The sequence below is a fragment of the Myotis brandtii genome, unplaced genomic scaffold, assembly GCF_000412655.1.
Source record: "Myotis brandtii unplaced genomic scaffold, ASM41265v1 scaffold596, whole genome shotgun sequence".
Classification (NCBI taxonomy): domain Eukaryota; kingdom Metazoa; phylum Chordata; class Mammalia; order Chiroptera; family Vespertilionidae; genus Myotis; species Myotis brandtii.
In genome coordinates, this window is record NW_005370250.1 from 513,486 (window position 1) to 529,966 (window position 16,481).

At 34.9% G+C, this 16,481-nt stretch overlaps 1 protein-coding gene across 1 annotated transcript in view; it reads right to left on the minus strand.

The window, feature by feature from the left end:
- The window catches only part of SPRED1 (sprouty-related, EVH1 domain containing 1), a 120,549-nt gene that overhangs the window by 50,132 nt on the left and 53,936 nt on the right, over positions 1–16,481 (minus strand). Inside the window, exon 2 of the mRNA XM_005879350.2 lies at positions 10,943–11,117. Within this exon, the coding sequence (XP_005879412.1) occupies positions 10,943–11,117 (175 nt within the window). The remainder of the gene's footprint in view (positions 1–10,942; positions 11,118–16,481) is intronic.

Genomic DNA, 16,481 nt, shown 5'->3' on the forward strand with positions numbered 1-16,481 from the left:
ATTCTCAGCAGCGCTAAGGATGTCCGACTGCAGCTTAGGCCTGCTCCCCGCTGGCAAGTGGACATCCCCCGAGGGCTCCCGGGCTGTCAGTGGGATGTCTGACTGCCAGCTTATTCCCAATCCGCCAAGGAGTAGGCCTAAACCAGCAGGTGGTCATTCCCCGAGGGGTCCCAGACTTCGAGAGGGCACAGGCCGGGCTGGGGGCCCCCCCCCCAACCGAGTGCACAAATTTTTGTGCACCAGGCCTCTAGTAAATTGATAAAACTCTAATACGACTGACAAATTAAAAATGAAGACATAAATATCCAATTTCAGGAATAAAACAGGATATTGCTAAAGATCTCTTAGCTTTTAAAAGAATAATTAAGACACTAAGAACTTATAAACTAGACAACTGTCAGAAGAAATGAATCAATTCTGTGAAAAACATTTTATCAATACTCAATCAACATAAAAATGTTAACCTGAACAGTCCTATAACCATTGAAGGAACTAAATTTTTAATTTAAGAGTAATCAAGAAGAGAACTCTCTACACTGAGATGGTTTCAACTGGAGAATTCAATCAAATATTTAAAGAGGAACTAACACCAATTTAACATAATCTCTTCTGGAAAACAGAAGAAAGGGGGAACACTTACCAATTGATTTTATGTGACCAGTATTACCTGAAACTAATACCTGACAAAGATGGTACCAAAAAATAAAACTACAGACCAATATCAACCATGGTCTAAAACACAAAATTCTTCAACAAAATACTAGCAAATCATGATCAAGTGGGATTTATTCCAGGTACATAGACTTTGCCTATGTATGTCCAGTTTTGATTGATTTTTGAATGTTGACTCAGAAAGGCTTGAGTCAACATTCAAAAACCAATCAATGTAATCTATCATGTCATCAAGCTAAAGAAGCTCTAGCAGTTAACATAGAAAAGGCACTGCACAAATTCAAACATCCACTCATAATAAAAATTATCAGTAAGTTAGGAATAGAGGGGGATTATCTCAATTTTACACAGATTGCCTATTAAAAAACCTACAACTAACGTCATACTCAAAGGTCAAAGACAATGTGTTTCTACTAAGATCTGATGAAAGCAAGGATGTATACTATTGCCATTCTTGCTCAACATAGAACTGGAAGTTGTAGCCACTGCAATAAGGAAAGAAAAAAATAAAATAAAAGGCATAGATTAAAAAGGAATAAAACTGTTCATATTTTTAGATGACATGTCTACTTTAAACAATCCCCGGGAATCGAACAAAAAACCTCAGAGTTAAGCAAGGTAGCACGATAAACAAAAATTAATCACATTTCCATACACAAATGAACATGCATTAACCAAAATTATAAATACAACATCATTTATAACTGCTCCAAGAAAAATGAAACAGAGGTATACACTTAACTAAATGTATCTATGTGCTGAAAAATGTCAAAAGAATTCAAAGGGGGGGAAAGGAATGCAAAGATCTAACTAGAGACATAGGGCATTCATGGACTGGAAAATTCAATATAGTAATAATGTCAATTCTTTCCAAATTGGCCCATAGGTTTAACACAATTCCTATCAAAATCCTAATAAGGCAAAATTATTCTAAAATTTATGTGAAAAGCAGACTCTAGAATAGCTAAAATAATCTTGAGAAATAAGAATAAAATGGGAGACATCACTCTACCCAATATTAAGTCTTACAAATATAGCGACAATAATATATGGTATAATACTTATGGAGGGAAAAATAGAACAATGAAACAAAATGGAGAACATATACAAAAATGCTCAACTGATTTTTAACAAGAGTACAAAAGCAATTTAATGGAGGAAGGACAACCTTTTCAACAAAGGGTGCTAGAAGAACTGGACATTCATAGGCATAAGAAATTAACCTTGACCCAAGTATCATACCTTAGGTAAAAATTAACAACTATAAAACTTTTAGGAAGAAAACACAGGATAAATATTTGGGATCTAGGGCTAGGCAAAGAGTTCTTAGATTTGATGCCAAAATCATGATCCCTGAAAGGAAAAAGATTGATAAACTGGACTTTATAAAAATTAAAATCTCTGTTCTGCAAAGGACTCTGTGAAGGAGATAAAAAAGAATGGGAGAAAATATTTGCAAACCATATATCCCCAATCAAAAACTAGTATCTAAAATATATAAAGAACTCTCAAAACTCAACAGAAAAAAAAAACAATCCAATGAGAAAAATGGCAAAGGACGTGAACAGATATTTCACCAAAGAAGGTACACATAAACACATGAAAAGATATTCAACATCATTAGCTGTTAGGGAAACCCAAATTAAAACCACAATGAGCTATCATGATACACCTATACCAATGACAAAATAAAAAATAGTGATTACAGAAAATGCTGGTGAGAATGCCTAGAAACTGGACTGCTCTGGTAAAAATGTAACACAATATAGCCACTCTGGGGGAAAAGTTTGGCAATTTCTTACAAAACTAAACATGCAACTACCACACAACCCAGCAATTACATTATGGTCATTTATCCCAGAGAAATAAAACATATGTTTACAGAAAAATTTGTATATGAATGTTCTTACCAGCTGTATTTGCAATAGCCCCAAACTGTAAAGAGCCTTCATTTCCTTTAGTGAAGCAATGGTTAAACTTTGGTACACAGTTGTCGTAGAACATCAGGCAACAATAAATAGGAACAAACTATTGATACACACTCAATAACCTGCATGAACCCGCAGGGACATATGCTGAATGAAAAATACCAATCCTGAAGTAACATATTTATGATCCCAATTACATAACACTTTTGAGATGACAAAATTATAGAAATGGAGAACAGGTGAATGGTTTCCAGGCCAAGAGGGAGGTAGGTGTGCTTTAAGTACCAGGGGAAAGGATTCTTACGGTTACTGAACTGTTTCGCATCTTTTCTATCATAGTGGATATATGTGATAAAACTATATTGACCTAAATGCAGACCCAAATGAGTACAAAACTGGGAAAATCTGAGTGTGATGGACTGTGTCGATGCGAATATACATACTGGTTGTGATACACTAGTTTTGTAAAATGTTACCATGGGGAAAACTGGGGAAAAGGAAAACAAGATCTCTTTACATTATTCTTTACAAGAGCAATTAATGATCTATAATTATCTTGATAAAAAGATCAATTTAAAAAATCTACAGAGATTTCAGAAAAATTATTATCAAATTCTGATGAGGGAAACATTAAGAGATATCAAGGAATCCTCCTTACTGTGATAAATGACATCTCAAAATAATATCTAACGTTCTACTTCTCTATACAACACTAGAAATCCCATTAAATTAATAAAAAAGCTAACCGTATCACCAACATTATCTAATATTATTTTGGAAGTTCTGACTAGCACTATACAAAAAGAAGATGAGTTGTATGAAATAAGCTTTAAAAGAAACCAAAATTGACCCTCCGCCCAAATCATATATAATAGTCACTAAATTTTTATATATGTAGAAAAAAACTTAAGTGAATGTACCCATATTTTAAAAAAATTGTTTAGTTATGGGAAAATGAGCAAAAATATACCTAAAAGGGGGGGGGGGAGACTAATGAGGGGGAAATTAGTATTAGCAAATATATAAAACTAATTTTAAAAGTATAATATTCACATAAAATCAACAGAATAAAAAGTGGAATTAAATAAGAAGTGGTATGGATTGAATTACATCCTTCTGAAATCTAGAAAGAGAGCTCTCACCAGAAACCGAATCAATGAGTACCCATATCTTGGACTTCCCAGCCTCCAAAATTGTGAGAAAATAAACTTCCACTGTTTTAGCCAGCCAGTCTATGGTATTGTCTTCGGGTGTCATGAGCAAACTAATATAAGAAAAGTCTAGCATAGAGAAGATACTCAAACAGCTGTTTATTAATTAAAAGAATAGCAATCAACCAATCAATTAAAAAGCATGCTACATTCACATGATAATTTAGATTCTAATAGAGCAACGGTAGTGACAAAATATTTAGAAAGCTAATAGTGAGATAAAAAAGTTTGAACTTTAACTATTAGGGAAGCTACTAACTATTGTAACAATTTAATTGGAATGTAATGGTAAGAATGTGAAATGTATCACAATCAGGTATAAAGGAGAAAGAAGAAGGCAAAATAATCCTGCTGAGCCCAATAGACCAGATCAACCAGTATAAACCGGTAGCTAGAGAATGGAATGACTTTAATCTAAAGCAAGCCAACCTATATATATATATGGCTAATATGGAAAGTGTCCCCTTGGGAGTTCGACCTGGAGTTCAATTGCTCGCTATGATGTGCGCTGACCCCCAGGGGGCAGCGGGGAACATGGCAGGTGACCAGCGGTGGTGGTGGGGGAAACCGTGCGGTGGCAGTGTGTGGGTGACGAGGGAAGGAGGAGGCAAGGAGGCGGGGAATCTGATTGGCCCTGATCGCTGGCCAAGCCTAGGGACCCTACCCGTGCACAAATTTCATGCACTGGGCCTCTAGTTAAATAATAAAGAGGAAGTTTAGTATATTCAGTAAAGAGAGTACTGAAGGAAATTAAGAGTTAACCTGAAGTTTTCTAAAAAAAAAAAAAAAAAGAAATTACAAGGCAGGTAATATGGGAAATATGCTAAATCTTAATTTCCAGGAAACAGCTATCACATGGCTCTAAAAGAAAGATAATATATATGCTAACAGGCAGGTTTTATCTCTTCAGGGAATATTGGCAATATTAAGAGTTAACTGTTGAAAAACAACTGCCAAGAGAAAGTCACAAAATTTATGGTTATACGAAGAAGTCATTAATAGTACAATTTATCATCTTTTCAATGGATTGACCCTAAAATGAGCAGCTAATTTTGAACTAGATGAATGTTGTTGTTGTTACCATTATTATTAGCATTTCTTCCAATTCCAATCCTTAACAGCAAAACTAATTTGCCCAAGGTGCTTTCTCTAATTAAATTTTCCTAGTTTTCTGCTTATGACTTATCTGTGACAATAAAAAGGAAATTGTTCCTGTCATTGTTTCCTCAGGACTAGCAATCTGTCTACATTCTCTACTCCACATAAACTCTTAATATGCTATCTATTGTTATTTAGTTAATGTAAAAGAGGGGAAGGCATTTCCATAAATTCAACACTTGCTTTTGGTAAAGATAACGAAGTAAGGCAATATCATGGAAGTGATTGCCTTTGGGAAAGGGCAGAAAGATTCAAGATAAAAGAAGTAAAGGCCAGATTATAAAAGTTCCTCCACATAGCCCTGGCCAGTGGTTCAGTTGTTTGGAGTATCGTCCTGTACACCAAAAGGTTGTGGTTTTATTCCTGGTGATCGCACATAGGTAGGTTGCAGGTTTGATCCCCAGTGGGGTGTGTGGGAGGCAACCAATCGATGTTTCTCTCTCACATCGAAGTTTCTCTCTCTCTCCCTTCTCTCTCTCTCAAACAAAACAAAACGAAAATCAACAAAAACATATCCTTGGGTAAGGTTTAAAAAAAAAAAAGTTCCTCCCCACAAATAAACTCCCTATACTTCTTTCCCGATTTGTTTTTCCCCTTATCAGTTAGGACTCTCTAGCATATTAATCTTATTTACTTATTGTAACATTTCTTTGTCCCTCACCAAAATGTATATTTATCTTAAAAACTAGAATTTCTGTCATTGTTTATTTGGATATTCCTAGTGCTTAAAACAGTGTCTAGCACACAGCAGCTTCTCAATATATATTTGACTCACCTTTAAAAAGGGAATATTCTCTTTTAATAATGTAGAATTCAGTGAAGTTCCTTCAGGGTAAAATAAAGTAAAAACTCAGCAGGTAATTATCTACTGAAGTAGTTTAAATGACTGACAAAAAATTTAGATTGGATTTAAGAAGAAAATAATAAAAAAGATACTCAAGCCAGAGGAATCTAGTGAAACTGGGGAAAATTGAAGGCACAAAGTAATAGAGTAAGCATGAAATTGTAGAGCAAGGGAAGGGGAATAAAAAAGAAATGAGAGGAAATTGTAAAATTCCTCCAATGGAACAGTTCTGGATAACAACCAGATCCAGGAAAGCAGCCTGCTGAAATGAAGACCAGAAGGTCAAGACTGTGCAAGCAAAGTAGCCAAGAATAATGATGAGGTTCAGATGTGGAAGAGTTGCTATGGGAAGGAATTGCTAAGGTCAGTAGATGAAAATGAAAGCTAATGGATGGTGATCTGAATGGAACACTGTCAACAAAGGGGTTTATATATGTATGTAGTTGATAGAACAATACTTCGGCGAATAAAGCATAATTAAAATTATGCTAACACCATCTATACTCCCACTTCCCCCCCTGACTGTGATATTATAGTCAAAGGAGAACCACTATCTTTCAAGAGACAGAGCTGCTGAATCTTAAAGAGAAAAGTAGTTAATGCAATTGGTTTTTAGTGGAAGATTGAGGTTTCACAATGCAATAATTCAGAGGCACAATGGGAAAAGCCAAGTAGGAAATTAATGTTCTGTACTTTTATAAAGTTCAATCCAAGGCAGAAAGATGTGTCCCTGGTCTTTTAAAGTGTCCCATGATGGAAAGGGGGTGAGTCTCACTGTTAATAAAGCTACTCCTATGTTTTCTCCCTAGAAAACAAATCCTCTAATTTTGTTTTAGGCTCTAATAACTGAAAAGAAAACTCATTTTTACAATGTCATTTTAAACAATAAAACTATTATCTTACAGGCATTTTTATTTTTTATAGGTCACTTTTTATCTACAACCTAATTATATTTATTAATCTGAAAAACATATCCTTAATCTCTTTGGCAACTTCCTAACCTGAAATTTTTCTTATTTTCCCTTTCTTCACTTCATTTTTGCCTTTATTATTTTTACCTTTACCATTAATAACTTTGTCACTATAAGTTTATAATAACTATCGTATAACTTTGCTGACATACACAGTGCCTTTTTCTTATTTCTACAGACTATCTCAAGTAATACATATGTTGTAAGAGTCCTATTGTATCTGTGTAGCCTATTCCATATTTTGTCATCTTTTAGCACGTAATATGCTTTTAAAAGCATAATTTTAATTACATTTGTAAATTTACAGTATTTTATTGCCTACTACATAAACATAAAAGTACATTCCCATGGTAATTTAAAACTTTTAGTAGTAAATATTTTAGCAAAATTTTAATGTTATTATGGACAGTTTATTCAGCTACTTATAAAGACTTTTTAAGGGTGTATTATAATACAGTGTTTTAAATTTACATATCACATACAGTTCAGCTAAAAATGATAAAAAAATATAACCTATACATATGATAAAATGTTTTCCAATAAAATAAAGTGTCATACTAACAGAGAAGGGCCTATCTAATATATCTAATAAAAAATGAATGCAAAAGAGAAATTTTCTATTATAGAGAATGTGAAGCTCAGTAAAGGTTATCTAAACAAAATAACAGTTAAATTTTAGCTAGCATTTAAGAAATATGTGATCGAGGATAACACTAATTTGTACTCGAGAATTAAAGGAAGAAATCAAGGCTATAAAGATTTAGAAGGCAATGGAGGCTACAACTTATACAGATCAAGAAAAGCGGTTCTGAGAATCTATCCTTGTTAAAGACCATTCCATACCCAAGTGTCTGGAAGAAAGGCAGTACTCTGATTACCTTAGAATACAACACCAAACCCTGTTTTTTCTCAGTGCTTTCCAACTTTTTCCTCAGGCACCCTTAAAAATATAACATTTGTAAAGCATCCAGGAAAGAGGAGTTGCTACCAGTTAAGAGGCAACAAACCAAGAGGCTCCAGCCACTTTTATTCATGGCGCATAGCTTGGGAAGCTCTCACTTCGAGCAGCAAAAGGGTAATCTGTAAAATAAACTCTACCTTTATGAGCATCATAAAAACAAGAAAGTAAGCATCACAGGAAATAATTTCTGAGTACTCAGAATGAACAGATCAATAAATGAATGAGTCCTACCCCCAAAACACACAAGCTGACTTCCTGAAAAAAATCCCAGTCAGCTTACTCTTTATTTATGCTCGTTTCTTATTAAAAAAGAGTGATAAATGAGTGAAATATAAAAAAGAGTCAAATATAAACCTTTTAGAAGTGTAAAAGACATATTTTAATACAAGTGATTGCACATCAAAAGCTGCAAAAACTCTTCTACCAAAGTGCTTCCTTCAGCCTTAAGAAAAGCCATCTTTCCTTTTCACTACTATTACCAGCATTCTGATTTATGAACACTCTTTAAAATATTACCAATATTTCTTTGTTAGCTATACAAATGGCCATGGTACTCCTCTTTACTAATTATCTCTTCTTTCTTAAAGACCACAAGTTTTTCTTGGGATATGAGGGGCAGGTATTTCACTTCATTTTTAGAATTTATCTAAGGTAAAGGATTCTAAGATGTGACCGACAGACAAAATGGGTACAAAACAGTTTTTAGCAAATGAGGATTTTAAAGATAACTATCAACTTGGGAAGAACGTTGTAAATTTATAGACTCAATAGTCACAGAGTACTTCTTTCTTAGATAAATAAAAAAACTAGAACTCAGCATACGGAATTGAAATAAAACCAATCAATAAAAACATCTACAGAAATGGACATTAAGAATCCAAAATGCAGTGACAATAAAAAAAGAATATATACTTCAATTCTGTATTGCTTCAGAAGTATCTTGATCAAAAGTGTATTACCCAGCAGAGGGGGGTAATTAATCTGCTTATTTCAATGTCACTGTCCTATTTGTCTTGAAATTCCACAAGACACTGCTGTTTTAAATTTATAACCATGCATTATTGCCTCTGCCTTTAATCATACAAGTCCCCATAACCTAAAATGCTTTACTATATAGCTAATCTCTGCAAGAAATATGGCAACCCTCCAAGTGAATAACTTTTCCTTCATGTCTACACTGAGATATATTGATTACCCTGTTACACAAATAACAAGCTTCCTCAAGGAGAAGTGGTCAGGTGAAACAACAAATGTTCTGATTCCTAGTCAGTGCATCTATCAGAAGAATGTATTTTCTTGTTAGTCTATTATAATTCTACACCTAAGGGCTCCTTTTAAGCCTGCCATAGGGAATAAGTTTGTGTTCTTTCTGAATCCCAGGTTTATTCGCACTAGCTTTATGTCAAAGCCACAATGACCAACCCCTAATCCATCAGTCTGAGCTGATTCTGATCAGCCTCACTCCTAGTTATGCAGATTATGTCATTTATTAAATTACCCTAAAATAATCTGTCCATTAATACAGCTAATATTTTTAGATCATCAGTATTTTACACTCAGTTTCTAAAATCAACAACTTCTCCTCCAACAACATTTCCCAGTTACCATTAGCTCAGATGAGTAGTATTATAGTCCAGGACAAGTCACCATAAACTCTTTCTGAGAAGTCTACAAAGCCTTATTTTAAACTAAAGGCCTGGCGCATGAATTGGTGCATGGGTGGGGTCCCTCGGCCTGACCAGTGATCAGGGCCAATCGGGCCCGGCCAGCTTGGGGAGGGACTGCGGGAGGTTGGCTGTGGGAGCACACTGACCACCAGGGGGCAGCTCCTAAGTTGAGTGTCTGCCCCCTGGTGGTCAGTGCGTCGTCATAGTGACCGGTCATAACCGTTGCTTAGGATTTTATATATATAGATTAGCAATAGTATGTGCCAGCCACCATCTTATGGAAAGCCAGAATCACCTTTAGATATTGGGGTTTCCTACAATCCTAAAATGACATTCTGGTTCACTGAGATACATTGTTAGGAGTGAATCATAAGCTCACAAAACACTAGAACTGGGAGACTTTCAAGATGACTTAGGATAACTCTCCCTTTCACTGAGGCAGAAACCGGGGCACAAGAAAGTTAGTTTAAGAAGAAAAGTTAAATAACTGAAATAATTCAATAGTAAAGATTATTCAGAAACCAATAACCAAAATTAAAAATAAATTTATTTAAAATGCTAAAGCCCTGACTGGGTAGCTCAGTTGGTTAGAGCATCCTCCTGATATGCAAAGGTTGTGGGTTTGATCCTTGGTCAGGGCACATACGAGAATCAACCAATGAATGCATAAATAAGTGAAACAACAAATTGATGTTTCTCTCTCTTTCTCCCTCCCTTTTAAATCAACAAATTAAAAATAACTTAAAATGTTCATGTATGAAAATTTTAGAATTTAAAATATATTTTTCAATAGAAAAAAACATCATAGATGCTTAACCAGTCCACAAACATATTTTCATGTGCCACGAAATTATTACTCTTCTTTGATTATTTTCAATTATTTAAAAATGCTAAAACCAACTCATGGGCCGTACGAAAACAGGTGGCAGGCCTGGATTTGGCCTGTGGACTATATAGCTTGCCAGCCTCCAGTCTAGGAGATAGTGGAGAGAAGGAGAGGCAGGGTGTACCTGGTTTAATAACTAGGGCAGTGATAACGAACCTATGACACGCATGTCAGAGGTGACACGCGAACTCATTTTTTTGGTTGATTTTTCTTTGTTAAATGGCATTTAAATATATAAAATAAATATCAAAAATATAAGTCTTTGTTTTACTATGGTTGCAAATATCAAAAAATTTCTATATGTGAGACGGCACTAGAGTTAAGTTAGGGTTTTTCAAAATGCTGACACGCCGAGCTCAAAAGGTTCGCCATCACTGAACTAGGGGGACTACCCAGGAACACTTCCATTAAACTTAACCACAAAAGCAGCTCTCCTCTAACACGGGTGCATTAATGTTATTTCCAGTTGCAAAAAAAAAAACAGGAATAGTTCATCGTGCTTAATATTAAAAGAGTTTCAGAAAACATAACCATTGATCCTGGGCAAAAATAATTCTCATCAATTATGGCACACTAATAATTATTTTAAATTAATAATTCATTCTATGGAATCTTAAAATTATAATAAATGCATTATCAGTTACCATTTTGTCCCTGAGCCGCTCTCCACGGATAAGAAAGTCAGAGCAGCCATCCTCTTCCTGGTGGGAGGCTCTGCAGACAGTGACGCAGCTCAGTCCACTACCTCCGAGGGGCAGCCATCCGCCACTGGAGTCATCCCGGGTCATCACCACAGCTCGCACTCGTGCATAACTATTACTAAAACAAAGGCAAAGATTATAAGTTAGTTTTTCCATAAACAAAAACCAGCCAAGCTTCCAGTCTTGTTTGAGAAATCAAAGACCACATCAGTTAAAGTGCTTACTACTTCCATGATAGTCTACAGAAAGTAATCTACTTGAAAGATGTCAAAAACACAAACTAACTTAAAAGGTTAACCTTTATTTTAAAGATCAACCTCACAATAAAAGACTACAGAACTCTTATTTCAATTAATCATTTGAATAGTTCAAGCACATTTGATTGTCATGGAACAAGTTAAGAAAAACCCCAGAGACAAACACTTGTCAAATTACATAGGCCCTCATCAAATTTGTCTATATATATTCAACTGCTGCAGTACAACCAGGATAAATTACTGCTATATTTTAGTATATTTAATAGTGACACCTATAACTTTCTAACATTTCTGGAATTTATTATAAATAAAATTCTGAAACTCAGACACCATGTTTTTTATATCTTCTCACAGCTTGGAACCTAAATCACACGAATCATATAAAGACAAATGTTCTGTTTCAATAACTTATCAAGTAATTGAAACCTGAATTTCATGCCTTCTCTTTGGAAGACTATTCGTAAGAGACTACACTACATTCTAGTTCCATTCAGAATCATTTCCCAATATTAACCGCAAATACTCTTTACATAAAATCTAAGAAGTGTGTTTCATCTACTAATGTTCTAAATAACTGACATCTAAGCATTTTAGTTCTAATGCTTTTAATATAATAATTATTGATGAAATCCTTTCTAAAAATAGTATACCTTGCTAACTTAGAAAAATATACTGAACATAAACTTAAACTTGTTTTGGTTATTGAATATCAACTGAAGTTCTGTTAACAGTTCTATGCTACTCAGCCTCTATGTTCTAAGTCCTAGGTTGCCAGTTGTCATTTCTCTTGCCATAGTGCCTGTTTAAAATAGTCCACTTTCCTTTTTTCACTATATTTTATTGAAGTATACTTTACACACAATAACATATTCCGATCTCAATATATAATTCAGTAAATTCTGACAAACGTACATGTCTTCATAACCAACACTGGTAATCATGCTATAAAAGATTTTATGACTACAGAAAAGTCCTTTTTTTAAAAAAATATATTTTATTGATTTTTCACAGAGAGGAAGAGAGAGGGATAGAGAGTTAGAAACATCGATGAGATAGAAACATCGATCAGCTGCCTCTTGCACACCTCCTACTGGGGATGTGCCCGCAACCAAGGTACATGCCCTTGGCCGGAATCGAACCTGGGACCCCTCAGTCCGCAGGCCGATGCTCTATCCACTGAGCCAAACCGGTCAGGGCCAGAAAAGTCCTTTAAACCTCCTTCCCATCAAATAGACAACCATGGTTCTGATTTCTAACATACACATTAGTTTTGCCTATTATGGGATTTCATATACATGGAATCAGTGTCAATATTTGTACCTTTTAATTCACAGGGTAATATGTTTTTATATATATACTAGTGACCCAGCGCACGAAATCGCATGAGACCCAGACCCGCGGGAAATCGTGTGAGACCCCAGACCCCCGAGTCCCGGCGTGCCGTGGGACCCAGAGTCAAGTCCCCACCCACCTGCACGCTCCTCACCACACACGCAGCCCCGCCCACCCGCACGCACCTCACCATGCATGCAGCCTACTGGTGACCGATCTTTGGTTGTTATGGTGTTGTGACCACTGGGTTTTTTATTATATAGATATTTTTATTGATTTCAGAGAGGGAGAGATAGAAACATCAATGATGACAATCACTTATTGGCTGCCTCCTACATGCCCCCTACTGGAGATTGAGCCCGCAACCCAGGCATGTGCCCTTGACAAGAATCAAAACCCAGGACCCTTCAGTCTGCAGGCCAAAGCTCTATCTACTAGGCCAAACCAGCTAGGACGGGTATTATGTTTAATTGTAAACTAAAAAACTGTTTTCCAAAGTGGTTGTACCATCATACAGTCCATCAATAATGTATGGTAGCATCAATAATGTATGGAAGTTGTGCCACATCCTTACCAACACTGAATGTTTTCAGACTTAAATTTTATTCATTGTACTGAGTATATAGTGGTAACCTATGCTGGTTTTAATATCAATTTCTCTGATAACTCATGATGTTGAACATCTTTTCATATGCTTACTGGACATTTGTATAGCTTCTTTGTTAAGTCTTTTGATCATTTTTTTATTATGCTGTTTTTATTACTGATTCTTCTAGAAGTTCTTTATATATTCTGGACACAAATCTCCTGTAAGAGAGCTGTACACTTTTAAAACTATACTGTGTTGTGGCTTAGTGAGGAGTCTAAAGTTAAACTTTCATACATTGGATTCTGGCTCCAAAACTTACTAGCTGTGTGTCCTTGAAACGTTACAGAGAAGTTACAGAACCCACCTTTAATAAATGTAAACAATGTCTGGGATAAAATAATCACTATTATTACTACAACAAAGAATTTTAAATTGAAGTAGTTGTCATCCTGATAACTCAAAGCCATATAGGGAAAAATAAAATGTACATGGTCAACCATAATCCTCTATTATTGGGGTCAAAATAACTTTTTATATAGAAGCTTTGAAAGTCTTTAACTTTACAGGTGACCATTCTATCTAAACTTTTTATTATTAAGTTATTCAGCGGCTCTAATTCTTATTTAGGCCCAATTCTTACCAATCTTCAACTCAGAGTACTGGTCAGTGGAGGTGTGGGTGCATAAAAGCTGGACTGAATTATACCAAAACCCAGCACCTAACTTAGACATATTAGGTTTATATGTTTGTGAACTAAACTCATACATTTGAAGCTCAATACATTTGAAGTCCAGTGAAGTTACCAAGTCACAAAGGAAGTGGGTCAAAACCTAAATTCAAGTTCCCAATAATCACTTAAGTGTCTATTTACTATAGAACCCTGACTCTTCCTTCTTGTCTAATTATTTAGTCAGCTGGGAAATTTAAGAATTTTATACTAGATTCTTTAAGACTTGGAGTAAAATATCCAATGCAGAAGCTCAGGGTATATATTGACCTCAGAGTGGGAGAGCAGTTATTCTCTTTAGGGCATAGACTCTTATTTTATCATCTTTGAATCTTTTTCTCATTTACAATTTGTATAATGGTTCTCAGACATATTTTATATTTTAAAAATATAAAAATATACATAAGTAAGATTATTTTTAAAATATTTAAAAGCCTAGTGGTTATTTTACGATGGTGAAATTTGATATTTTTCCCTTCATTTCTCAGTTTCTTCAAAAATTATTTTTATTCATATTTATAAACTATAAGTAATCTAAATAAATTAAAACCCATTTTTAACTGCCTTTGGCTTTATACAAGACTAGAGGCCCGATGCACAAAATTCGTGCAAGAGTAGGCCTTCCTTTCCCTGGCTGCTGGCACCAGCTTCCCTCTGGCACCCAGAACCTGGGCTTCCCTCCAGCTGCCGGCAAGCATCTGGGACCCCGGGCTTCCCTCGCAGCCCTGGCTTTGTCCAGAAGGTCGTCCGGTCTAATTAGCATATTATGCTTTTATTATTATAGATATCGTAAACAATTTAGAATGTTATTTTTAAAAGTGTATAAATATGTTTCAAACAAAAGTATCTCTAACATAATTCCTCTCAATACCTCTAAAAGCTTTAATGTACTCCAAAGCCTATTATGTAAATCTGTATTCACCCTTCCATAGCCTTCATTAGCTTATAATTTAACAACTCAGCTGTCAACTTCAAGACCTAAGATTAGAATACCATAAAAGTCAAGCTGTTCAATATTGTGTGGGGCTTTTTTTTTTTCCAAAGACCTTCATTCTTGACAAGGTTAATCTTTTCCACCAGTTTTTCATCTCATAACCTCCTTGCCTTCAAATGTCTTCTTTTCCCAAATAAAAGCAGCAACTCTTGTCTAAAACATGCAACCACTCCCAAAGACTAATGGCAGCTCTTACAAACTCTGTCATACTCTTCTTCCTTGTAGCAGAGTGAAATTTGCACTTGTCATTCCCTCCTTAGATAAAAGTGACCTAAGGGCAAGAAACCAAATCCTATCCTTCTATTTAAAGTATAACAGACTATTTTTTCCTGATCATGCAAGCAATAGAAGTCCATTCTAATAAATATGGAAAATAAGTAAAAGTAATATTTGCCATCATGGAATTAATATTCAAAATTTTGTTGGATTTTTACTCTCTGGGTATCATATTTGCAATTTATTCTTCTCTGACACAGCAGTCATTTATAATAACAATGTGCTCTCAGAATTTCACTCTTGAGTGTCTTTAAAATATTTAGTTGAAAGGCATTTGTTCCAACTGATTTATCCAAAAAGACAAATCTGACAAGAATTTAGTTCTGTAGTATTATTTTCAAAAATACTTCCAACTAAAGCTCTGTTCTTCACTTCGACAATGAACTACATAACAACCACTTTTGCAGCCTAGCTTTCATTCCAATGAAGTGAAGAGACTCTTGTAAAATGATGCTTGGCTTCCTTTATTTTATTCAAAATCTAAATTGAACCTCAATTGTTAACCTCTGGTCTTATTTGAACAATTACATCAAATATATCCTTTCATGCCATAGTAGGCGATTTAGAAATCAAGGTGAGAGGTAATGTTAGATTGGACTAGAGTGCTAATAATGAACACAGAGAAATTGACTGATTTGGGTGGATGTTGGAGGAAGAGCCAAAGGACTTGATGAGGTTATAGCTACACAGTAAGTATTCTAAATTATCTAAAATTCTTAATAGTAACTATGACCTTTATTTTATAAAATTTTCAACTGGCATTTCAATAAAGTTAAAGCAAAATGAGGACCAAACACAAAGATAAATGGACTCTTAAACCTCCTGCTGTTATTAACAAGCCTATAATATATCCACTCATCTACCTTCTTGCTCTTTTCATTCTTTCTTTACTCTCCTTCAAATGGGTTGTCTTTGTTCTATTAATCTGCATAAATTCTTTTTATTATAAATACTAATTCTTTGCCAGTTATGTGAATCATCAATCTGGCTTCTTTTATTTCTAAATGTTGTCTTTTAAAGAACAAAGCTTTTATTTTACCATGGTCAAATGTATTTCTTTTCCTTTATGATTTATGCTGTTGACTTTTTGTAAGATCTCATACATACCTATTTTAAGCCCTTTACATCCTAGTAAGAAATAAAACCTTTTTTCTTTTGAAGTCATTTTAGCAAACAGAATACTCTATTTTCTGTCAGAGTAAGAAAGTCCCTTGAATCACCTATGTCAAGCAGAGCAAGTATTCATGTATTTACTAAATTATAACACATACTAGTCCTTTTCCATTGCCCAGAAATGAAATGTTTCT